This window comes from Labeo rohita, chromosome 22, assembly GCF_022985175.1.
Source record: "Labeo rohita strain BAU-BD-2019 chromosome 22, IGBB_LRoh.1.0, whole genome shotgun sequence".
NCBI lineage: Eukaryota > Metazoa > Chordata > Actinopteri > Cypriniformes > Cyprinidae > Labeo > Labeo rohita.
In genome coordinates, this window is record NC_066890.1 from 61,357,422 (window position 1) to 61,384,196 (window position 26,775).

Consider the following 26,775-nt stretch of genomic DNA (forward strand, 5'->3'; position numbering starts at 1 on the left):
TACAGAAGGTGGTAAAGTGGGTACAGCCTTTATAGGTCGCTATGTATACACTAACAGTTAAATCATAGAAAAATAAAATGCATATTCAGAGGCTGTGTGTGTTTGTGTACTGGTATTACCTACATTATGGGGACCAAATGTCCCCACAAGTATAGTAATACTAGTGATTTCTATGTTATGGGGATATTTTAGGTCCCCATGAGGAAACAATCTTATAATTCATACAGAATAATTGAAAATGTAAAAATGCAGAAAGTTTCGAGTGATGCATAGGTTTAGGGATAGGAATAGTATATTGCTATACTTTTACTGTTATGTTTACATTTGTATGGTTTATCATATCTTAGTGTTAAATATTTGTTCATATTTTAACTAAATCTGAATTAAATAAAGCAAATAAATAAATCTGGAAATAGAATTGCAAAACTGTAATTTTCTAATTCATTACATTTGCAATAAATGGTTTGCCAGGTTTAAAGCATTATAAGAATGGGCGTCTCAACTGTACACCATGGTATTTTGTCACCTGTACACCATATGGGTGCAGTTGAGACAAAAATACACCTTATGTTTATGAGCTAATTGTGGAAAATATAAACTACTTATGGCTATTATCAATTTATATTTTAGTACATAAGCAAAAGAAACACGAAAAATCACTTCAGTTTGGCATCTAGTTTTTGTGTAGTGATGAAAAAAGCAGAAAGTGTCTCTACTGGACTCATTCTACCCTAACTACACCACCAGTGCATATCAGCACCACGTGACTGAAGGATAAGCCATCTTCTGTATCCACTATAAAACAGTACATCAGAAATAGTTAACAAATAAAACTTTTGATGTGCAAGTAGAACAAGTAGAGAACCGAACAGATCAACCAATATCAACTAATATTGTCTAATTTCATAAGACAAGATTTTTTATTATTAAAAAAGTTCATATTTTGTTAGGATGGCTGAAATTTAACTTTCAGATCAAAACTGCAGTCACATTATACAACTGTTTGGAACAGCGCAACCTTTAGATCGATGGCAGAAAAGGTTCAAACATCACTGTTTCGTTCATTTACACTGAACAAAATATTAAAACGAACACTGTATATGAAATGTAAGATATGCAATGTCCATAACATGTAGGCCCATATAGAAACACGCATAACAAACAAACAAGGTCAGAGTAACTGAACAAAGTATTAAAACGAACACTGTAAAATGAAACAGGCATGTAATGTACAAAACATGAATATAAAAAAACATGCATAACAAACGAGGTCAGAGTAAATGGTACACTGTATACTTTTTATTTGATTATTATCATTTTCACAGGTTAACAGCATGCAGGGTTCATTTCAAACACATTTTCACCAGTTTTAAAGGCTTCTATTAATAGTTTTGTTGTTGTTCTTCCAGGACACCTTGTGAAAGTTGCGAGTGTGGCAACAGTTTAGCTGTGTTTACAGTAATTAGTCTATGACAAATTACTGTTTAATGTCAGCTTGTATTTAAGTAATTTTGAATTTAGATGGTTGTAAAAAGAAAATCTATGTAGGTAAAACTGTTTCATTGTTTTGGCAACTGAATTGAAATGTTTATAATGTTCCATTATCTGTATACTGTGTACTCCTCTTCTGTTTTCACAGTCAATCTTCTGCAACTCTGGCCTTTTCTTTGAGTACTTTAAGAAAACAAAGAAGCAAAGGTAAAAAATAATACTAATTTAGGATGCACAATCATTAAACACTAACTTAATTTTCTCGATTAAAACACCTGGAAAAAAGACAGAGATCAAACTTATCAAATCTTTTTTTAACAACCCTTTGTCCCTTTCCTAATCTTTCCTAATTTAATTCATTTTCAAAAAAAAAAAAAAAAAAAAAAAAAAAACTGATAGATCCAGCTGATTCTGCTGGTTATAGTTTGAACTCTGTAGTTTGAAGACATAGGCCAAAAATCATCAACTTATACCTTATAAACAGCTGACCAAATTGTATGTGAACAACAAAAATACATTTGCTATCTTCTGATTAGGCTCTCTAGATCTCACATGTTGAATTTTTGTTCAAATTTGAGCGATGTCTATGGGGGAATTAAAAAAAAAAAAAAGTAGTTCTAAATGCTGAAAAAAGTCCTTCTGATTTATTTTCCATTTCATTTTTTTAGATATCTAGCCACATTGGGTTGTCTTGGATTACACCGCTGTTATGCTCTTTTTAGCTTTAATAGGATAAACAGTTAAAGTTTCTTTGCTAAATTAATGAATGTAAATGTTCTTTGTAATGGCATCAGCCAAATAAACCCAGATGGGAACCGGTACGGTAAATAAACCCAGTACGGTAACTTACTGTTTTGTGAATGTCTCTCCTTATCAGGTGTTTCTGCACCTGTCAAAGAAAAAAAAACTGTATTAGGTGTTACACCAATTAGGCCTATATTCAAATAATTTTTAAAGATATTTTGTTTGTAAAGTGAAAATTAATTCTTGAAATGTTGTAATTCTGTTTACCAAATGATAATCATTTGCATAATTCTGTAAATGGGAGTAAAAGATGAAAGAACAAATTTGTCCATTCTGGTAGTTAAATTGTTCCGTTGAGTGTCAAAGCGTTCGATGTCCAATTAGGGTCGTTTCAAAATGAGCTCAACCGCAACGCTTATTAAAGAAGTCCACTTCCAGAATAAAAATTGACAGCTAATGTACTCATCCCTTGCCATCCAAGATGTTCCTGTCTTTCTTTCTTCAGTCGTAAAGAAATTATGTTTTTTGAGGAAAACATTTCAGTATTTTTTTTTCCATATAGTGGACTTCTATGGTGCCCTGAGTTTGAAATACAGTCCAAAATGCAGTTTAAATGCAGCTTCAAATCATCCCAGTCAATGAAGAAGGGTCTCATCTAGTGTAAAGATCGATTATTTTCATAAAAAATAATACAATTTATATACTTTTTAATGTCAAATGCTCGTCATCTTGGTCCTCCTGACCTCTGTTTTTTTTCCGGTTCATGACAGTTAGGTTATGACGAAAAACTCCCATCTCAAGTGCTCTCTCAGCTTCAGAATCATCCTATATCGCTGTTTTACCTTTTTTCTTAAGGGTGTTTGATCCTCTTTGCATGTTCATTTTGCAAAGACTGAGTCGGTACTTCTGCAGCAATATAGGATGATTTTGAAATTATTTTTGAAGTTTAGGGAGAAAATACAATCAGAGTTTTTCGACATAAGAGAGCAAGACAAGCATTTGAGATTAAAAATTAATTAAACTGTTGTTGTTGTTGTTGTTTTTTAAATTAAAATAACCATCGTTTCACTAGATAAGACCCTTCTTCCTCGGCTGGGATCTTTTACAAACTACATTTTGGAAGTTCAAAATCGGGGCACCATATCAGTCCATTATATGGAGAAAAAATTCTTGAATGTTTTCCTCAAAAAACAATTTCTTTACGACTGAAGAAAGAAAGACGTGAACATCTTGGATGACAAGGGGCTGAGTACATTATCTGTAAATTGTTGTTCTACAAGTGGACTTCTCCTTTAACATATTACCTCACTTTTAACTTAAGATCAATATATAACACTTATACAGTTATACAGGTGAAAAATGTTAAAAAACTTAATCTATGACGGGAAAAGTAAATCGGACTGTCACAAAATAAGGAAGTAAGTTGTTTGGAACTGTCAGGGTTCCTTGGGATAAAGGACTCAAATGCAGAAGTGCGAATTAAATTGATTTTTTTTTTTTTTTTTTTTTTTTCTTCTTTTCTTCTTGTATAGCGCTTTTCAGGATACATATCGTTGCAAAGCAGCTTTACACCAAATTGACATTTTTACAATATATGTAGTAGTAGCTTGATGTACATATGGTAGAGATGTGTGGTAAAGATCGATTAATGACGTAATCAAACAGACAAAGGACACTATAAATTAGTAGCAGAATTCGGTAGTGCTGTATGATTTATTAAGGAATATCACAGCAATGTCCCGGCAAGAATCACACAGTCCAGGTGACCACGCCACGCAGCTTTAGCTTGCACAGACAAAAGCAGGCAGATGTCAGAATCCAGAAGCCGAAAACAGTCCTCCAAAGCAGGCTTGGACAAGATTCCAGGCAAACAATCTCTCCTCACAGGAAGCAATAATTCTCACACGTCAGAATAAGATGAGCTCTAAATCGATAAGCCGCAGGCCAAAGATCGCGGAGAAATCAGACATCAAGAGGAATAACTGGGCAAACAGAAAAAAACAAAACATGACAACTGACCGGGACAACTAAAAGAAAGTCAAAACGACAAAACACACTAGCAAAGAAGAACGAAAACAAGCAGTAGAAATAGAGCGAAGAAAATGAAAAGATTGAAATCAGCTGCGAGCAAGTCCACAGTCGCGCTGATTGCAAAAGACAAACAGCTGCTTGCGGCCGCCACTTTGAAATGAAAAACAAAAAGCACGTGCAGGAGAAGTGACAGATCAAACCCGAGACCTGACAGGAACATGCTAATACGCATTTCATGGGATCTGACATGCAGTATATCCTCTTGAGAACCAGAAAAAAGCTTAGTGAATTTAGTATTTTTTTTTTCATATCATTACGTTGTTTAGAGCATAAGGGAAATTTTTAAAAATAACATGCATAGGCCTATGTTATACTATGAAAAAACAAAACCAATGGGATTTTTAAAAATTAATCAATACATTTTGTTTTAGACCAAACTTTGTATATGGTTGACTCTGTAAAAGATAGAACAAAATTATTTGATATACCATTTTGCTTAATGCAATATGTGTGTTAAGTTTACATAAACTGGTTTTCCTGTTTAACACAATGTATCAAATATGCTGTATCTAATTTGCATATTAATGTGCTGTTGGGACAGCATGTTGAAAAAAGAAGCGTAATAAGGGGAGTAATAAATGGCCAGATTGTTATAATATCTATAAGAATATAGATATATAACTTAATGTCAGCTATCTTGAAAGCCCTAAAAGAGGAAGTGGTCGTATTAAACTTTCAAACCTTTGCCATCTCTGAAAAGACAGACTGAAAATTTACTAAAAATATAAGGTCCTCTACACTGTAAAAACAAATAAGTTGATTTAACTTAAAATAATTTGTAACCTGGCTGCCTTAAAATGTTGTGTTAAATAAGCTAAAAAACTTATGTTGTTTAAACATATGTTGGAGTTCCTTAAACCTAGAATTAATAGTTGGGATAACAAAGGTGAAGCTGAGTCAACTTATAAGTTTTTAGTTAGCCCAGCAAGATGAGAAAGTTGTACTAACCTAAATAGAAGTTGAAACAAAATAAAATTAGTGAGACTAACATGACAAGAAAGTTGTGCTTACCTAAATCCAAGTTGAAACAACATAAACTTAGTGAGACCAACAAACGTTTAGTTGTTTAAACTAACCATTTTGTAGAATAAATTTATAATTTTAAGTTGTGCAGACTGAATAAAAATTGGCATCTTGTTGAATCAACTTATATTTTTAAGGCAGTCAGGTTACTTTTTCAAGAATAGTTCATCTTACCTGTAATGATAAATTCATTCAACTGGTTGAACTATGCAATTTGCCCACACAACTCAAGTTTAAATTCATAATTATAAGTTGTGCAAACTGAATAAAAATTTAAACTTTTTTTTTTTTTTCTTTATTAACACCAATCACAACTGGAACCTGACACCAATGTAACATACATGCAATGTACATAACAGTAATATTTGTTCAATATCACAGTTAATGGCAACACATTCCATCAACAGTTTTATATATATATATATATATATATATATATATATATATAACAAAAACGGGTAACCTAACAGTCACTATAGACTAGTGTTTGCAGTAATATTTCCATTCATTAATGTCTCTGTCTCTTGAACATTTTCTTTGTTTTCTGAGGGGGAAAAAACATCAAAAGATTATTGTTTGGTTGGTTTCACATGAGTCAATTGGTCAGTTTAGATAATCTAACTTGTTCAATGTTAAAGGATCTTTATTCTACCAAATTATTTGAACTGCTCACCTTGGACAATAAATGTCTTTGAGATCACATTTCGCCCATTCCTGGTGATATTTAGTTTATAAATTCCAAAGTCTGTGGATCTGATGTCTTTAATTGTAAGATATCCATTTTGTTGATCCAGCTTTACTCGGTGTTTGAATGTCTTATTATGACCAGTAGGATCAAAATTGCTTTGTTCATTAAGTCTTGCAAAGACAGTGAATGGGTTCGTGCTGTTTGCATTTGAATCACCAAACCTCCACTGCAGCACATCAAAACTTTGTATTGCAGTAACACCAGTGTTTAGGGTGATGGTCTCTCCCACCCTCGCTGCCACTGTCTTCAGTTCATGAGTCTCAGTCAAATCATCACCTAGAGAACCTAGAAAGAGAGTAAATAGTCAGTGTAAGTATTATATATTGTTAATAATCACAAAAGATTCATTGTTTCTTTGTAATGGCATTTGTTGGCAGAGAAGGGAGAAAATCATATGTCAGTATATTAGATCTGTGCGATAGGTCTCAAAATTAGGGCTGGGAATCGATTCCAAAAAGAATCGATTCTTCAATTCCGAGGCGTTGGGAATCGAGAGTGCCATCAATCAGATCCCTTCAAGGGGAATCGACTCCCCATTCATAGCTGTTTTCAGTTCAACAAAGCTTATGGGCGCCTCTCAAATGAAAGGCTGCATCATACGAAGGCTGCATATGTCGGCTGCTGTCATCAAACGTCGCTGAACATCGATTTACGAACTAAACTGAATGAAAAGATTCGGTACTGAGCTCGTTTGAGTTTGAGGATGCAGCCTTGCTCGCTAGTAGTGATTAGAAGTCTGCTTCGTTTCCACGAAAAGGTTCTTTCGGTTAAATCGTTTCAATGAACCAGTTCAAAAACGATTCAGAAGTTATTTTATGGTGGAACGGCCTTATATTGTCCACAGTTTTGAGCGCTGCACGATAGAATATATCATGACGTGATCGAGGGTCTTGATCTTATTTCCTTATCAGCCAATGATAATTCTGAAAGAAACCGCCAAGAGCACAGATTTGTGTCCGAGACACAAATCTGTGATTGACATGATTGACATAAACCACGAGCTCTTATATAAGTGTTGTTAATGTTCTGGTTATTTTGTTTCAGTGTACAGTTTGTTAATTTTACTCAAAGCATACCAGTAAAGTACACATCATTCAGCTGAACTGTGCCTTGTTCCATTCATGCAATAAACACATGTCCACTGCTGCGCTGTGGGCTATGACTAATTTCAAGGGCAATCCAGACAAAATTAAAATTTAAATACAGAGATGTATCATATATCATAAAAAAAAAAAAGCTTTGTATTGTGATAAGGCTACTTTCTAAGACCTTTATATACTACAGCCATTGCGAAATTAGGTTTCTCCACTCTAAAAAAAAAAAAAAAAAAAAAAAAGAATCGAAAACAACAGTGAGGAATCCAATCTCATCGACTCCAGAACCAAGAAACGGAATCGAACTCGATTCCAAAATTTTCTGAATCAAACAGCCCTACTTAAAATTCTGTTTGGGTTCTTAAAGTGCATATTTTATTCACGCAAGTGTTTAATTCTATGTGTATTGTTTTTTCTGGAGTATTTCTTATGTCTTACCTGAATACTATTAGATAGAATTTAAAGCACTTTTAATGTCATTTGTAACTTCCATCTATTGCTTGTTAATTTGTTTCTTTGTTCTGATTGTTTATTTGTTTTAAATAAGCTTTTCAACAAGTCAGTAACCTGCAAAGCCAGCATGAATATGATATTTTTGCTAATATCGCTACTGGATGCAGTAATGGAGTGTCTTACCATTACTCATCTCCTGGTTTTGAGTCTGGTCTGTTGAAACACAAAACAAAGACTTAAACCATATGTTTATTTTATTTATTTATTTTTATACATTTGCAAAATAAAGCTCAGTTTTTTCTATTAACTGTGAATAAACTTACACAGTTGATGTGCTTTTCTGTATTTACGGTAGATTACTGAAAACACCAGCTGCAGCCAAGACTAGTACAGTAACTACAACACCAATGCAGATCAGCACAATGTGACCTAGGATAAGCCATCTTCTGAATCCACTATAAAACAGTAGATCATAGAGCATTAACAAATAAAGCTTTAGAGAACTGAACACATCAACTAATATCAGCAGTGCTGCCGTACCTGAACATGTGTGACAGAGTTTGCTGATGTCCAGATGTTGAGTCTGGTTGCTGATGGGATTGTTGATCACACAGCTGTAGGTGTTTTTATCCTGATATTCCACCTCCAGAGGTAGAGAGAGACTGATGCTGAGATCAGACACACTGATGCTGGACAATAAACTGTTTCCTTTGTACCAGGAGAGAGTCACATGACCCACATTCTCCACTGAACACAACAATGAACAAGATGATGATGATGATGAACATTGTGAAGAGTTACTGCTGATGACAGGAACAGGCAGACGAGCTGAAAACATGACAGAATATAGTCTTGATGTAAATGTCACACTAAAACACCCTGATGCAGTTTAGACATTGTGTCTGTCCTTCTGGTCACCACCAATCACATATACCAGGCTGTGATTTTGTCTCTAAGAGGCTTCTAGAATAACTAAGGATTCAGAGGAAACGTTACCAGTCAAACTGGCATGCAACTACAAAATGACTCACCAAAAACAATAATACTGAATTTCTTTGGTTCTTTTCCATCTGTGAACTGAAAAACGCTGTAAAGTCCATCGTGTTCAGTTGTGATGTTTGTGATGGTGAGAGATCCAGTCTGATGATCCAGCTTCAGTCTGTCTCTGAATATCCCATTAGGACCATCAAAAACCTTATTAATCAATCCATTGATCTGAGCTATACGAGTGTTTTTAATTCCAAATGTCCATGTTATTAAATCATCTCTCTGTATTTCAGTAAGATCAGTCTGTAGAGTAACAGAATCTCCCTCCATCACTGACTTCACATCCACACCAAACACACCTGATAAACAAACAGAAACAGTTTATCTGATGGAGATTTAAGATGAACATCTCATAAAACCTTGCTGTTTTCTTCTTTATTCAATCTGATTTTATGAAAATGTGATGTGGATAATCTGTAATAACCACCAAGGACACCATGGGTGAGAAATTGACACTAAATGTAAAAATCTTTTAAATCCACACTCCTGTTCTTTTAATCCTCTTTAAGTCTTTACAGGCCCAAACCCACGTTTAAAGTACAGCAGGATATTTAATGAAAAGAGGAACAACAAAATTGTGATTCAGCAATGCTCTTTGAATGTAATCGTTTTTAAATATTTAGGCCTGTAATACAAGAATATCAACCTTTTAATCGTCTCCAGACAGTTACACCACCAAGACATTTTTTTTTAAGCCTCTCAAAATATAAATTGTATGTAAATGAACTGTGAATTGATAGTAGCCTACTATTTGTATGAATTGTAGAATATAAATTAGGCCTATATTCAAATCATTTTTACATATTTCGTTAAAATATGTAAAGTGAAAGTGAAAATTAATTCTCGAAATGTTGTAAATCTACTCACCATCCAGGAGTAACGGGACTAAAATGATAACAATTATTTGCATAATTCTATAAATAGGTGTAAAAGATGAGAAACAAATTTGGTTTGTTCTGGTTCTTAAATTATTCCGTTGAGTCTCAAAAGGTTCGACGTACAGTCGGTGTCGTTTCAAAACGAGCTAAACCGCAAACTGGCCGCGACGATTATTAACATATTATTTCAAGTTTCTCTTCAGATCAATATGTAACAGTTATAAAAGTGAAACGCTAAAGAAAAAAATACTGACGCGTTCTATGACGGGAAAAGTATTTGACTTTCACAAAAAAAAGGAAGTAGGTTTTTTGGAACTTCCAAATACGCTTAGTTCATCGAATCTTTCATTTATGAAACACATCTCAGATCCGGATCATCTGATCTGTTCCAGCGCCACTTCAGCAGGCAGAAACTCAAGTACCAGTATATCAAATGTGTCAAAATAAATGCTAAAATGTTATACTGAAGATGGTGTAAGCAGGCAGTAAGAGGTTGTGTTTGAAAAGAGTTCAAGAGCCACCACTAGGTCACAGTTGAAGGTCAAATTTTTTTTTGTTTAATTTCTATATCAGTTTGTAGTGTGACAGGTTTTCCCACTGGCACAAATATTGCCTTCATTTCATCTTTCTTGAGAACATCCGGAGAACAAACGGAAACAGTTTTTAAGACAGAGATCAGTGAAAGCCAAGCCTTGTTCAACAAATCTCATTCTGCTTTTTACTCTTCACATTTAATCAATAATTTCTACTTATTTTCCTAATTTCAGTCATTTAATAGGTCTTACTGATGTAATATATTTAAAGTATATTTATTTTATATTAAGTATAGTTTAAATCTATTAACATATTTACTGACATATGGCTCAAGACTTTCTTATATAAAATTATAATTAAATTTTTATTTCAATTACTACTTGTGCACAATGCACATTTTTTTAATATTAAGACTAAAATGTATTGACACTGCAGGTGAATAGGGTTAAAACATTAACTTAATTATTTATCACCTTACTTACCCAGTTGATTGATTACATTGATAATTGCAAACATTTTTTTGTAATACCAGTTTTCTAAAATGTTAGGTTTAAATATGCAAATGAGATATTATTTAATGAAATATGTGCTAATTTCTAGTACAAAAATCTAAACGATGGATGAAGTCGGTTTCAAAATTCTTGTTTCATTTTTTTGACATATTAGTGTTGCGTGTTTTTACAGAGGGAATTTTGGGTATCTCATTTTGTCATACCATTATTCAGAAAAAAAACTAAGAACACAAACATATATGTCTAATTATATATGAACAAATCCCTCTGTAAAAACCTCCAGGATATAGACAAGAACAAAAATGTGAAGTTTGGTGTGCTACTGAAGTGGAGATTTATGGCTCAGTGTAGGAGAAAAAAATATTTTGAGAAAACATCCTTTAAAAATATGTATTTTACTTAAAATTTATTAACACAAATAGATAAAGTGCTATAAAATAAACACTTAACAGTGTCTTTCGGATGTTTTCTTTCCACTAGTCTAAAAAAACACTTTTTACAAAAATTTCACAAAATTTATTTTGATATTCTTAAACCTCTGATTACAAGCTTTCTAGATCTTGATCTATATTTTTGTACATTTTTGATCTACATAGATTTATATATTTGTACAAATTCAACCAATGGCATTCAAGAAACTGAAAATGCTGGATAAAGACATTTAGATTTTTTTTTTTTCCTCTAACAAAACTTCCACAACCTTCTTAAGGTATAAAAGGTCTTTTAGGTATCTAGTCACATTGACTATCCATTGATTTACCTCAGGTATCGCCACTGTTGTACTTCTGTAACCCTACTAAGGATATCCGATTTAAGTTGCTTTGCTTAGTGAATGAATGTAAATGTTCACAGCTTCAGGTTCTTTGTAATGGTTTTAACTGAACTACACCAGTTTGGAACCCTAAAATGGACTAGTTGTGCAGAAACGTACTGTTTTGTGATTGCTTCCACTGATCGGGTGTTTCTGCACCTGCTGAAAAAATAAAAATAAAAACCACCAATATGAATCGACTAATATGAACACACACATGCAAAGAGATTCAGATAGCTACACTGTAAAAAGTGATATGTTGACTTAATTAAGAAACCCATTGCCTTAAAATGGTTAAATAAACTTGACCTGAAAAATAAGTTAAGTGAACTTGACAATTCTGAGTTACATTGACAAATAAAAGTTATTGAAACTGTGTTGTGGTCCATTTCTATTTATAAAAATTACTCTGTTTAAACATTTACATACACTTGATTCTTAATACTGTGTTGTTACCTGAATGATCCACAGCTGTGTTTTTTTTTTTTTTGTTTAGTGATAGTTGTTTATGAGTCCCTTGTTTGTCCTGAACAGTTAAACTGCCCACTGTTCTTCAGAAAAATCCTTCAGGTCCAACAAATTCACTGTTTTTTGTGTATTTGAACCTTTTCCAATAATGGCTGTATGACTTTGAGATCCATCTTTTCTCACTGAGGACAACTGAGGGACTCATATGCAACTATTACAGAAGATTCAAAGCAGAGGTTGTTCTAGACTTCAACATTGTCCTTCATTTTGACAGACAGGATCGTAAAAGACTCAGTCATAATCTATTATTACCCGTCATTTTAATTTTTAATTAGAATAACACATTTAATTGCTTATATTTTTGTTCACATTTTCGTTTTTAACTATGAACCTACAGGACGACAGGGCAGTTCTTAAAAACAACAAAATATGTTAGGGCTGGGTAAAAAAATAATAAAATAATAAAAAATCAATTTCTCGATTTTAGATTCGATCTCTTGGTCTATGTTGTTTTCAGTTGATGAATGGACAGTACATAGTGCATCTTCCTTCCAATAAATAGCAATAGGCTAGACTTTGTGTTACTTTTGATATGAAACAAAGTCTCAGATTTCAAATTCTGTCAATTTCCTTAGGAAATTCAAGCAATAAATACCGTTTTGTGCTCTTTAATCTGGCGTGTTAGATCGTTGTAGCTTCTTTGTACTCGCCTGTGCGTAATCAAACACATAGGAAAACATTTGTGATAGTTTCCTTTTTGGTCTGTATCCCTGCTCTGGCGCGTCCTGATTTTGCTGAGTTAGATGTGTTCCTGGAACAACATTTTAATCCAAAAATGTTATCTCTGACCACATCCCTACACCTAAACCTAACCTTACCCATGAGTAATCCCTAAAATCAGAGGAAATGGTAGATGAATGACACTGATGTACAAGCACCAAACACTGACTGTAAGCCTAAACTTCACAAAAACTATAAACTGTTTTTTTCAAATCTGACTGGTTAATCTCAATGTTGTTCCAGAGTCAACAAAGATGTTGATCCAGGAACATGTCGTACTTGATAAAATCAGGTTCTGCCCCTGCGCTGCTGTCAGACTGGAGCGCACTCACCACCAACTGGACAGGGGTGGGAATTACAGCTACAGTTAGCAATAGATCATCCTCAGTGTAATCTGTCAAAATGATGGACGCCCTTCAGATTTTTCCGTTACTGATAAAAAAATTCCGTCAATGATGGAGAATTTTCGGTAAACGCGACCTCTGTTTCAAACGCCCACTGATGCTCCAGAAGGAAACACAATGCATTAAGAGCTGGAGGGTAAAAATTTTTGAACAAAATTAAGATGTGTAATTTTATTTTGCCTAAATATCTTTTTTTTCCCATTTAGTACTGCCCTTCAGAAGCTACAGAAGATACTTACATGTTTCCCAGAAGACAAAATAAGTTACATTTATTCTGATCTTCAATTTCGAAATGTTTTCACCCCCAGCATTGAACAGTAAGATGTTTAATGTTTTCCAAAGAATTCACTTCAGCTCACCAAGCCTGCGTTTATTTGATCCAAAATACAGCAAAATCAGTTCACTGCAAACATTTAAATTAGCCCATTGAGCTGATGGATGTTGCCACATCTTTTGGGTGCATTTTACAGACAATTATATGGCTTTGTTGTACACCTTCTGCTTCTAATATTTCATAATAGATCTTTTTTGCAACTTTTGACATGTATTATCCTGCTGTTTTTTCAGTAATTTTTTTTTATTTTATGAGCTATATTTATTAGGGCCCAAGCCAATAAGGCACCTACCTACCGAATGCCTTGAAATATATCATCTGATTGAAGTCTTGAGGTGTGGTTTCCATTTATAGTTAACAACCAAACCAGTTTTAAAAGCCATAACATCTCTTTCTAACTTCGGTGATTCTCTCTGTTTTCTTACAGATTTGTCAGGAAACAAAGATGTCAGGAGACAAATACATCATTGCTGAGTAAACACTTGTCTGCGGTGACTGTTACATGTTCACCAGTTGCAGTAAAACATTTCTTCTTTCATTAGCCTTGAAAAATTCTGCTAAAATGTGTTGGGTTTTTTTCTTTGCTGCTGACCTAAAACGTTTCTTTCAATTTGACATTAACTGCTACTTTTGATGGACATTAACCCCAGTCTTGCTTACACTGCAAATATGTTATGCACATTGCTTGTCTGTTACAAAGTCCATTAGTGCTCAGGAACAGAGCAACATAGTGGACAATGTGTGTTAGAGGATGAATGCTTTAGTTTTTTCTTGAGCGTTTCACTTTTATAACTGTTACATATTGATCTGAAGTGAAACGTCAAATAATATGTTAATAATTGTCGCTGTCAGTTTGCGGTTTAGCTCGATTTGAAACGACCCAGATTGGACGTCGAAGCTTCTGAGACTCAATAATGCAATTTAACAACAACCGACAACTTTATTCTCTCATCTTTTCCTCCCTTTATCAGAATTATGCGAATAATTTTTTGCATTTTAGTTTTCTTACTCTTGGATGGTGAGTAGATTTACAACATTTCGAGAATTAATATTCACTTTCACTTTACATATTTTAACGAAATATCTAAAATGATTTGAATAATAGCCTAATTTCTGTTCTACATATAAGTCATACAGATCGTAGGCTATTATGAATGTAGTTAATTTACATTCAATTTATATTTTGAGAAGCTTAATGTCAGAAAAAAAATGTCATGGTGGTGTAACTGTCTGGAGACGATTAAAAGGTTGATATTCTTGTATTACAGACCCAAATATTTAAAAACGATTACATTCAAAGAGCATGACTGAATCACAAATAATTTCTGAACTTACCTGAGACCTCACTTGTTCTTGTGGACACCTTGCTCTTTAACATTTTGTTGCTCCTCTATTCATTAAATATCCTGCTGTACACTGTAAAAAAAGATTAGTTGACTCAACTTAACTAAGTCAAGTCATCTTGTTGCTTTGACTGAGTTAATTTGAGTCAACTTATAGTGTCAAGTTTATTACACTTCAAAACATGAATTGATGCAACATGCCGTCTGTTTACTCAACTTCCTGTATCAAGTAAGTTGGACTTTAAAATATTATTTGAGATAACTTAGAGATGTCGGTTGAATTTATTTGATCAAGTTCCTACAACGGTGAATCAAGTTGGCTAAACATGGAATACATAATTGATACAACTTGCGATTTGTTGACTCAACTTTCTGTATCAAGTAATGTGGACTGGAAAACATTACTTGAGAGAACTACAAAAGATGTTGGTGTAACTTGTTTTATCAAGTTAGGGCAACATTTTTTTTTTTTTCTCATGCTCTATTGCCAAGTTACTTGAGTTTACAGAAATTGCTAGATTTCAAAAATTTAAGCAAACTAATATCTACAAAAAATCTACATGAGAATTGGCCAGTCAAACTTAAATATTAACACATGAAAAAATAGCTGAAAAGAGATGAAATTATATAAAAAGTAAGAGATGAAAGAGATGAAATCCAATTCAATAAGGACCTTTATTAAAACCCCAACAAGTCCAACTTCACCCAGCCTTGCTTTAAAATTGAGACATCAAAAAAAGACCTTCCTTGGGACATGTTCAAAATTTTGCCTTTACACTCTCTAACACACTTTTGCTTGGGGCTGCTTACTAACTGAAATTACACTGTTCCACAAATAATAATATAATACATAAAAATAAGTGCAGCCTTCCTTTGGGGAAAAACAATAACTCTCCAAATTCAACTGAGTCAATTGTTGTGGATGTTCAGAGTTGCTGCAGTAAATTGCAGGAAGATTTGTATAAAAAAAAAACAAAAAAAAACAAAAACAAAACAATGTATCTCTGAGAAACTTGCTCAAATGTCAGCCAGAAAATGAACACGTTCAAACATTACAGAAATCTCCACTCTGTTCATGTTTGCTCTACAACATAAAATACAATTTAGTGTCTGCAAGTGACATTTCCTCCACAGAGAGCAACAGACATATGTTAGAACATAAAAACATAAACTGTTGTGACCCACAGAAGGGCTTTACATTTATTTCCTCTTACTACATTTGTATTGCTTGTGTGAGTTAGTGAGCATGTGTGTGAGTTAGTGAGCATGTGTGTGTGTGTGTGTGTTTGAAAGAAAGTGTGTGTGTTCTTGTATGTGCATGAGTGTGTGAGAGTTAGTGAGCGTGTCTGTGCGTGTGTGTGTGAGTGAGTGTGTGTGTGACCTGCGTGTGTGTGTGTGTGTGTGTGTGTGTGCACAATGAAAAAGTAAAAGTGTGCAGTCTCCTGTGAGGGCTTAGTGAGCGTGCCTGTACAGTGTGTGAAATTTAAACTAACAAACTCGTTTTTAAACTATCTACTTCAAACTAATTTAAACTTTAAACTACTTTAAACTATAAACTACTTTAAACTAACTTAAGCTAACTTAAACTAATTTAAACTTTAAGTTTGTCTCGACAAACTTTTTTAGCAAATGGCAAGAAAATTAGAATTCTTCCTCATGGCCAAATGCAGAAACATCCTCCTGAGTTATCCCTCTAACTGAGCAGTTTATTCTTTAGAGAGTGAACCCTGGAAGTGCACATCTCAGACCCGATTCCCATGAACAGGCGCTGAATCACCTCAAAAGTATATTTCATCTCTTTTGGATAGTCAAGGTTCAGCATGTACAGCAGGCCCATCAGGTTCACAAAAGCATTGGGTACATCACCAAGATGACGCATGACAATCTTTTCCTCAATGACAATGGCAACATCGTTGTAGGAAACTGGAAGGGGCTCTTTCACATCTTCAACAACCAAAAGGATTCCAATCACCATTCCTTTGATGAAGTCCTCCCCAGGACTGTTGGCTTCATGCAAAAACAAACAAAAAAAAAATTGCCTGTGCTTTAGACATGTTTGGCTATATAGTGTATCCACACAGAGGATGCCTGAAATGATGTGTAACCATGCCCATTGTGAACTAGTTTTTGTATCAATAAACATAATAAACATTTTGCTGCTTACCTCACATCTCTTCATTAATGTAGAAGGATTTTCCTTCATGTACCATGGCAGTCCCTGCAAAGCTGCTGCTCTCTTCCTTTGGTTTGATGCCTGCAAAAACACAATACGTGAATTCAGCTGATATCAGAACTCTGATTTTCTGATTATCAAATGCCTATCCAAGTACATTAATTAGAGGTTTACTGTCTGTCATAATCTACATCCTGGTCCCTCTCCTCAGTGGGGTTGCACAATTAATGTGGACCACAACTACAACAAATATGCACTTACATCTTGTCGAGACTCTCCATTAAGGATGTCATGTCTTGAACTTCCTCGAAGCGCTTCAACCGGAATAACTGAAGAAGTTTATGCAGATGGCTGTCCAGACCCTCATAGAATTTATTGATGTCCATTGAAGTGAGCCTGGTGAATTCCTTGGCGATCTATGTGGAGAAGTAACATTACAGTTTTAGTTCAAGTTAAAAGTCACCTAAATGTTCACATTTCAGCACTACAACTGACATGTTGTCAGACATGTGACGTACAGCGGAGACCTGTCTCAAGGTGCATATTTCATTAATATTAACTTCAACCTCAACGATCTGTGTCCTCAGATTGGCTTGTGTGACAGGTTATTGAGTTTTATTAATGTTTACATCAGACTGATATGTCAGTGCTTTGTTGTCATGATAATTCATACATGCTAAGTAACAAGGCTGTAAGTTTAACAAATCAGTATGTACTACTATGATTTAAGTAGTTAAATAAAAATATGTAATTCATATCAGTTCAAGCATTATTTCATATCATAACATATAGGAGTGGCCTACAGGAAATATCAATTTATGTCTAATGTGTCAAATATTCTGTTAGTCATAACAGAGTAAGTTATTGCTTGCATCTCTTGATTAAAAAAGATTAAATATTTCCATGTTTTTATATTCTCGGCCACATCAGAAGTCATCAAATTAGTCATAAGTTGAATTGTTGAGGGTGTTTTTACTGTTATCAAATGTAAAAATGGGTCACGTTTGACCCTCAACATTATTTAAGCGTTACATAAATGTTACTTAAACAATTTTTAATTTTGCTCCTAAATATTTCACTTTAGGAGCACATGTTCAACGGGAGGAATGTTAGCATAGAGCCCTGCAATATACACAATACAACATTACTACTTTGCTATGACTAAGAAAAAATGTACACATTTTACCTGTCTTTCAGTAAAAAGGGCAGGCCATCTGACTCTCATTTCGGCATAGAGCTCCTTTTCCATTGGCCCAAAAAAAAAAACAGACAGTAAAAGAAATGGACAGAGTGACGTCGTAGATTTCAACGGAGACCAGTGAAGTCGTTTTACAATTTCAGTCTGCGGGACCGTTCACCCCACCCCCACTGCTGCGCGTTGCCATGGATACAGAGTGTAACGGCACACATATCACTACACATGAAAACAATCACCTATCACTACGTGTTTATACCGCATCTAACTCAACATAAAAAATATAGTCCATACACTACGGCGGTGGTCAGTGTTTTTTTTGCTATCTCGCTGTCTATTAATGTTGTGCCAGGTTGATTGAGTGCGAGCAAAGCTTCTTGTATGAGTCGCGACGTCATGTAAATTGGCGGGTTGACCCGGGTATAATCCCAGCAAACACAGAACGTTCCCCTAACGTTCCCCTATGGTTCCCGTTTGGTTATTTTTTTGGGAACCAAATGAGAACGTTCTAGGAACGTTCCCTGTAGGTTCTCTTTTTAATAACCTACAGGGAACGTTCCCAGAACGTTCCCTGCAGGTTATTTTTTGGTTTAAATTTATAACCTAAAAAGAACCTTCCCAGAACGTTCCCTGCAGGTAATTTTTAGGTTTTATTTTTAGAACCTACAGAGAACGTTCCCGGAACGTTCTCTGTAGGTTATTTTCAGATTGCATTTTTTACAACCTACAGGGAACGTTCTGGGAACGTTCCCTGCAGGTTATTTTTAGATTGCATTTTTACAACCTACAGGGAACGTTCTGGGAACGTTCCCTGCAGGTTATTTTTTGGTGTAATTTTATAACCTAAAAACAACCTTCCCAGAACGTTCCCTGTAGGTTATTTTTAGATTGCATTTTTACAACCTACAGGGAACGTTCCCAGAACGTTCCCTGCAGGTTATTTTTTGGTTTAATTTTATAACCTAAAAACAACCTTCCCAGAACGTTCCCTGCAGGTTATTTTTAGTTGTCATATCAGTGTAAACTAATAAAAACTTGGCAGATCTTTCTGATCATTCTAATGTTAAAATGTATTCTTTTTCATCATAAACAAACTATTTTTTTGCAGAATTTCATGTCTAAAATAAGCGTTTAATAAAGTGTAGACATCAAAGTGGTCAAATCGAATTATAATTATAATATAATTCCAATTAAGCCAAGGTTAAGCGTAGTCAGAAAATCATATCATTAACACTGGGTTTGTTTGTATATTTATTTTCTGCGCGCCTCTGATCTGCACGCGCTTCTCTAGCACGCGCTCAATCCTGCCTTCCACAGAAAGCCGCGCACCCGCGTAATTTAAAAATTAACGGTCATTTCGTTTTACTGACTGACTAACATTCGTTGATTGATCGCTTTAATGAATAATTACTTATAATTAATATATATACGAGAGTAAATATTGTGATTTCAGGGAAATTTGACACGTCCAATTGAAGAGAACATGATGTTAACGGAGAAGTTTTTGTGTACTGACCAAAAGAGAGAAGCACATCGTCGTTAATTCAGTGGTAAGAAACGAATGTAATATTATTCTAAGTCAAATAAATGTATTCGTTTTCAATGTCTGTAAAAATAAAATTCACATTTTTAAAATCCAATATTTTGTTGAAGTCAGTGTTATTTGGTGCTTTAATAAACAAAATCTGGGTTATGGTACTTCTAATCTTATATATTAACGAATAAAACAAATCTAGGATATTAAAGGATAATTTAATGTCATTTTATGGTGGCTAAATGTGCTCTAAATATCTGTAAGGATTAAACAATAGTTTAAAACAAGACATGGTTTGTAGTAGTGATTATTGAGGTCCACATCCGTCCGTCTGCTTACTACGGGACGTGGGAGTGCTGACATACGGCAGCGGTATCGGAGTGAAGAGGTTAGGAGAACGTTCTGGGAACCTTCAGAGAACTTTCAGGGAACCTTCTAGGAACATAAACAGAATGTTCCCTATTGGTTAGCCAGGAAAGTTTTCTTAACGTAAATATAACGTTCCCTGCAGGTTAGGGGAACGTTCTGGGAACCTACAGGGAACGTTCTGGGAACGTTCTCGGAACGTTGCGGGAACGTTCCATTTACGTTAAGAAAACTTTCCTGGCTAACCAATAGGGAACGTTCTTGGTAACGTTCTGGGAACGTTCTGGGAACCAAAACCTAACGTTCCCAGAACGTTCTGGGAACCAAAAATTGTTAGCTGGGATGTTCCCACTGTTCACATATTTTTCCATAATAATAAGGACAGGTCTCGCACCGTTTCACTTGTATATTTGTATATTATCGGTGCCGAATACTTGTTAATGTCGAATATGAGGCTCAACCCTACATTAAATACTTGCTGTGAGTGTGACACTCCGGCGCTAACATGCTAACGTATTTCCAAAAAACGAACGAACATGAAATATTCATCACAGGTTATGTTTACGGATCATTTGAGACGGAGAGACATTAGACGTCGCATGCACATTACCAACAGATGAACTAAGTTAAAAACAATTTTAAATGTACTTACTTGGACGGCTCGGCGCCGAGGAAAAAAGATGACGGTCAGCTCGGATTTTCAAGAGTTAAAAATTGCGCGTGACGTCACTGCGGGCGCGTGCGTGTTGGTTGAAATGTCCACCTTGAACTATTTTCTGAAGTGAACTGAACGGATTATGAGTTTTTAATGAGTTTCCGCGCTTTTTTCAAGTTGAAGTTGTTGTAACTCTTCATACTTGACTTTCCCCTTGCAAAAAACCCACGTCTGATCTCCAAGTGGCAGTCTGCGGGACCGTTCACCCCACCCCCACTGCTGCGCGTTGCCATGGATACAGAGTGTAACGGCACACATATCACTACACATGAAAACAATCACCTATCACTACGTGTTTATACCGCATCTAACTCAACATAAAAAATATAGTCCATACACTATGGCGATGGTCAGTGTTTTTTGCTATCTCGCTGTCTGTTAATGTTGTGCCAGGTTGATTGAGTGCGAACAAAGCTTCTTGTATGAGTCGCGACGTCATGTAAATTGGCGGGTTGACCCGGGTATAATGTTCCCACTGTTCACACATTTTTCCATAATAATGAGGACAGGTCTCGCACCGTTTCACTTGTATATTTGTATATTATCGGTGCCGAATACTTGTTAATGTCGAATATGAGGCTCAACCCTACATTGAATACTTGCTGTGAGTGTGACACTCCGGCGCTAACATGCTAACGTATTTCCAAAAAACGAACGAACATGAAATATTCATCACAGGTTATGTTTACGGATCACTTGAGAAGGAGAGACATTAGACGACGAATGCACATTACCAACAGATGAACTAAGTTAAAACAATTTTAAATGTACTTACTTGAACGGCTCGGCTCCGAGGAAAAAAAGATGGCGGTCAGCTCGGATTTTCCAGAGTTGATCATGGCCCGTGACGTCACTGCGGGCGCGTGCGTGTTGGTTGAAATGTCCACGACCTATTTTCTGAAGTGAACTGAACGGATTATTATGAGTTTTTAATGAGTTTCCGCGCTTTTTTAAAGTTGCAGTTGTTGTAACTCTTCTTGGTGTGTTGTAATGGGCAATGAGTTCTCTCAACTTGACAACAATAGTCCCTCTGACTAAAAGCCCAAATCATTTTTAACAGTGTACTTTAAACGTGGGTTTGGACCTGTAAAGACATAAACAGGATTAAAAGAACAGGGTTGTTGGATTTAAAGGGATCGTTCACTCAAAAATGGAAATTTAGACATAATTCACTGACCCATGGCATCCTTTCAAATTCGAATGACTTCAGTTCTATGAAAAGATGTTATTATTATTATTACAGATTATCCACATCACATCATACAATCAGATTGAATAAATTAGAAAACAGCAAAGTCTTATGAGATGTTCATCTTAAATCTCCATCAGAGAAACTGTTTCTGTTTGTTTCAGGTGTGTTTGGTGTGGATGTGAAGTCAGTGATGGAGGGAGATTCTGTTACTCTACAGACTGATCTTACTGAAATAAAGAGAGATGATTTAATAACATGGACATTTGGAACTGAAAACACTCGTATAGCTCAGATCAATGGATTGATTAATATGGTTTATGATGGTCCTAATGGGATATTCAGAGACAGACTGAAGCTGGATCATCAGACTGGATCTCTCACCATCACAAACATCACAACTGAACACTCTGGACTTTACAGTGTTTTTCAGTTCACTGATGGAAAAGAACCAAAGAAATTCAGTATTATTGTTTTTGGTGAGTCATTTTGTAGTTGCATGCCAGTTTGACTGGTAACGTTTCCTCTGAATCCATTCTTTAGTTATTCTAGAAGCCTCTTAGAGACAAAATCACAGCCTGGTATATGTGATTTGTGGCGACTAGAAGGACAGACACAATGTCTAAACTGCATCAGGGTGTTTTAGTGTGACATTTACATCAAGACTATATTCTCTCATGTTTTCAGCTCGTCTGCCTGTTCCTGTCATCAGCAGTAACTCTTCACAATGTTCATCATCCTCATCATATTGTTCATTGGTGTGTTCAGTGGTGAATGTGAGTGATGTGACTCTCTCCTGGTACAAAGGAAACAGTTTATTGTCCAGCACCAGTGTGTCTGATCTCAGCATGAGTCTCTCTCTACCTCTGGAGGTGGAATATCAGGATAAAAACACCTACAGCTGTGTGATCAACAATCCCATCAGCAACCAGACTCAACATCTGGACATCAGCAAACTCTGTCAACCATGTTCTGGTACAGCAGTGCCTGTGTATTAACATTTATGTACTAACCTGACCTCTACTGATCATGTTCATGTATGTTAACAGCATAGTAAGTTGTGGTCTCTTTCTATTATAGCACAAGGTTTGACCACAGGTCAGTTAGTGCTGGTTTACTTTTTTGCCCTGGCTGTCGTTGCAGTTTTCTGTGTTTTCTATTGCTATTACTACAGGAAGTCTAAAGAAGCAGCTAATCAAGGTATGTGTTACCTATAGCTAAAATATTTGCCAAAGACAAATATTTGTGTTGCTGTGCAAAACAGTTTTGCAAGAAAGGTTTAATGTATACTTCATTCTTGAAATTAATTGATTATCTTTATATAGGCCAACCTGATGGAGAAGAACATATTGAGCTACGTAATGGTGAGAAACAGTTTAACTGTGGCTCTATTCTGTTCACTGAGACAAAAAAACATTTTTACAAAGAAATCTAAAGTAAAACATTAAAGGTGTTCATTGAATTATGTGATTATTGTTATGTGTAGTTCCTGAAAACACTGGGGGAGGCGATTGACCAAACAGTGGTAAGATACAGTATCGTCAGGTCCAAAAGTCCACACTTTTCTTCTGTCTGAGATCATCTGACTGTGTTTCACCAGCATGCCGAGTGACTGAATCTCACTCCGTCACTGATATTGATTCTATTGCATCTGTCTCACACCAGAAACACCTGCAGAAAAAAAAAGAAATGGCTGTTTAGATAGAGATTCAATTGCAAAACCATAACACAATATGTGAAATGCAAACAGTGTTTCTGGTGCATGTAAATGAAGCAGCAGGACATAATTTGTTAATGTGCAATGTGTTTTGCAAAAGTATCCACATTTAGGATTTCTACAACCCGCTTATGGCTGACATAGATGTACTTGCCTGAGAATGTCAAGCCTCTTTGGCCCTGCACATTGGTTTTACACAAAGTATCATAACACAGACTTTAAGGCGTACGGCTCTTAAAATTGGGCCTTAAAAATTTCGACTTTATTCTTGAAACATTTTGACTTTATTCTCGTAACATTTAGACTTTATTCTCATAATTTCGACTTTATTCTTGAAACATTTCGACATTATTCTTGTAGTATTTTGACTTTATTCTCGTAAAAATTTTTCAAATGTTTTAATATTAACAATGATTAATATTAAAACATTTGAAAAGCATGTCACGTGAAGATTGCTTTCAGTTTATGATGTTAATACTATCTCCAACCAGGAGAGGTCGTTAGTTTCCAGCCGCTCCCCGTATTAAATACAGCGTAGTAGGACGTGCATTCTAACGTAAACATTCACTAACATTAGCAAATAACAAATGAAAACTGACCATAAAAACAGCATTTTCCAGTCAAGATCTTTTTACCAAGTTCAAGGGGATATGTTTGGATTGTTTGGAAATCTGTATTTTTAGATAATGTGCTTGTAAATGTGACTGTTTGCCTCCAGCTTCTCATTCTTTAATTTGCAGCATACTATGCAGATGATGCGCTGAGAGACTTATAACAGAGATAAGATACCTTACCTGTACTATTATTGGTCTTTAAAGATCCCCAGTAGACAGGTTCACTCCAGTCACTCCAAAACATGGACTGTCCACAGCCTGACGCTATTCGAGCCCTGACCTGAAACTCATACCGTTTTTTGAGGTGGAAAGGCAAAAAGATGGTGGTGCTGAAGCCTGTAGTGGTGATCTAAGGACGAGAGATGTTAACTGTGTGTTTTGCATTTGGGTTTCAGAAAACCACAAGGTACATGCATAACAGTGACAATTTATACAACAGTTACAGTCATAGAAATTAATTAGTTTTGAAGCACCTGGACTTTCTCTTTTATCCCAGTAAATCACTTTATAATTTAATAGATCTAACAAGTTATACATGTGATGTGTCTTTATCAACGATTAATACAGGAAACAAACAAGTGACATTTTCTTATGAGGGAGTCATTGAATAATCCACTCGATCAATATGTAAGTTCAAGACTCTGCAATAATTACAGACTTGCAATAGTTACTTTGATGTGATTTGGAAGTGGGTCAAAGATAAAAAGGAGTTTTCAGTCATCATGTTTTCATACCTGCCACGCATTGTCGTCTGTCCTGTAAAGAACGTGACTCTCAATGCAGCTGATGTTCGTTGGCATACTCCAGTACAGCCACAGTTCTGAATCTTTTTTTTCCACCACAGTCAGGTTGAACGGAGGGTAAAGCTTCACTGATTAGCAACACAGTATGTAATCAATCTATCACCCAGTCATTTCTATACAATTATTGTCAAGTCATAATAAACATGAATAAATTCTAATACCATTTGGCATCAGATTATGTTCCTGCATTGTCACCAAACTGCCATCGTCACTGTACAGCCATATTATTAACGTAGTAAACCGCTGTGGCCTTTTGTAAGGGAAAATGCAGCCCACATTAACACTGTCATTCCTGAGATATTTAGGACAATCCAGAAGTTCATTATGTGTAAACCTAAGAGAAGTCACATGCTCATGTCAGTCCTGATTTTTTTTAATCCAAATATGCAGGTTTTTCTATTTTATTTAGCATACTGTACACACTTGCTCTTGAAACTGTAATTGTGCTTTTGCTCACTCCATGTGCAATTAACATAGTCCAGATTTATGATAAGGCAGTTTATTTCTGGGTAAAGGAGAGAGAAACAATATAGTTAACATTACAATTAATCTTCAAAACAGCCTATAAATGCAAATAGTTTGGCAGTAAAGATGCTCAACCTGCAAGGACTGGAAAGAAACACATCAACATATACATACAAAAACACTATTTTATACAGTCGTACTAATTAAAATTCAATCTTAGTCTTACGCAACAATTCTTCACAACTTCGCAACAACAAGTATGGAATGGCCACCTCTGCTGATGAAATCATTTCTGTCGCCAGACTTTTCACGTCCTGCATATGTTAACATATTAGATTTAACATCATAACTGTTGTAGAACCACATATTCCATAGTTTTAAAGAGCATATAAAACCACTAAAAGAGGAAGAAATTAATAAAAAGCCAACAACCCCTACCTGGTTTTGATGTAAACCTTTTGTTTTTAAGGTATTATGTGTTTTGTAAAGTCAACAATGTAAAATCAAAACAACAAGGAAGAAGCTACATTTTATTTTAAAGTAGTGCAGTTGTAAAATACTCACTTGGCTTGGATGATGCTGAAAATGAAAATGCAGGAATGTTCCCAAGTAAAAGACAGACTGAAAGTAATATCATCTTGGACATGTTAATAATTCAAACTCTTTATTTTTTAGTGCCGTCAGAGTATTCGCAGTCCCTCTATCACTCACAAAGAGTCATGAACATCAAATCTCTGTCCACAAACACCTTCTAAGTTTATTGTTACGGCAATAGATTATATAGAAATGTTGTAAGGGGTGGTGTAGTGGTTTAGCCAATAAGAATTATACATTACATCATCAGGACAGTTGGGGGGAAACAAGTACATATAAGGAATACATTTGACAAACAAAGGGATTTTCTTCCTGCTACCAGAGATGGCAAAAATATGCACATGAGTACAGATACTCATGATTAAAAATACTCTTGAGTACTGACTATATTTTTTTTACTTAAGTTAAAGTAAAGTAAAGAAGTATGGGCTCAGACATGTACTTAAGTAAAAAGTACCCATTACTACTGTCTGTTTTAGTGTCAAGCTGGAAACTAGACCTCATATCATATTGACACATACAATACATACAAAATAACTAAACTTTGTTCACTAATGAATGTATCAAAGCTAAACAACCACCATGTAAAAAAATAGGTACAAAATTTAGGTACAAAAAATAGGTACAAAACTGGGACAAAATTTCAAGCCAGGAA

General features: G+C 35.2%; 2 protein-coding genes and 1 pseudogene across 3 annotated transcripts; 1 reads left to right on the forward strand and 2 right to left on the reverse strand.

Moving 5' to 3' along the window:
* Nucleotides 1-5,805: 5,805 nt before the first annotated feature.
* On the reverse strand, nt 5,806-9,822 carry LOC127153307 (CD48 antigen-like; annotated as a pseudogene).
* Nucleotides 9,823-14,372: 4,550 nt separating this feature from the next.
* Nucleotides 14,373-23,509, forward strand: LOC127153290 (CD48 antigen-like). Its single transcript, XM_051094321.1, has 5 exons — nt 14,373-14,430; nt 22,092-22,406; nt 22,615-22,902; nt 23,008-23,127; nt 23,253-23,509. Exons 1-5 carry the CDS (start codon nt 14,388-14,390, stop codon nt 23,360-23,362), a joined length of 876 nt encoding a protein of 291 aa, XP_050950278.1. The 5' UTR covers nt 14,373-14,387; the 3' UTR covers nt 23,363-23,509.
* Nucleotides 23,298-26,288, reverse strand: LOC127153303 (cytokine receptor common subunit gamma-like). Of its 2 annotated transcripts, XM_051094337.1 has the most exons (7): nt 26,091-26,241; nt 25,753-25,840; nt 25,485-25,566; nt 25,223-25,395; nt 24,993-25,129; nt 24,439-24,607; nt 23,298-23,598 (listed from the first exon to the last, which is right to left on the reverse strand). In XM_051094337.1, the coding sequence occupies exons 2-7, from the start codon at nt 25,814-25,816 to the stop codon at nt 23,570-23,572; spliced, it is 654 nt and encodes a 217-aa protein (XP_050950294.1). In that variant the 5' UTR covers nt 25,817-25,840; nt 26,091-26,241; the 3' UTR covers nt 23,298-23,569. The 2 variants fall into 2 exon arrangements, with proteins under 2 accessions (XP_050950294.1, XP_050950293.1); XM_051094336.1 differs by lacking the exon at nt 25,753-25,840 and having other exon boundaries at nt 26,091-26,288.
* Nucleotides 26,289-26,775: the final 487 nt, after the last annotated feature.

Excerpts from the sequence above, each read along its gene's own strand:
- LOC127153290 (XM_051094321.1), top strand. The coding sequence starts at position 14,388 with ATGCGAATAATTTTTTGCATTTTAGTTTTCTTACTCTTGGATG. Across the intron at positions 22,407-22,614 it reads ATTCAGTATTATTGTTTTTG|CTCGTCTGCCTGTTCCTGTC; the intron begins GTGAGTCATTTT and ends TCATGTTTTCAG. Across the intron at positions 22,903-23,007 it reads ACTCTGTCAACCATGTTCTG|CACAAGGTTTGACCACAGGT; the intron begins GTACAGCAGTGC and ends TTTCTATTATAG.
- LOC127153303 (XM_051094336.1), bottom strand. The coding sequence starts at position 26,172 with ATGTCCAAGATGATATTACTTTCAGTCTGTCTTTTACTTGGGAACATT. Across the intron at positions 24,608-24,992 it reads CAGACGACAATGCGTGGCAG|ATCACCACTACAGGCTTCAG; the intron begins GTATGAAAACAT and ends TCTCGTCCTTAG. Across the intron at positions 23,599-24,438 it reads AAAGACCAATAATAGTACAG|GTGTTTCTGGTGTGAGACAG; the intron begins GTAAGGTATCTT and ends TTTTTTCTGCAG.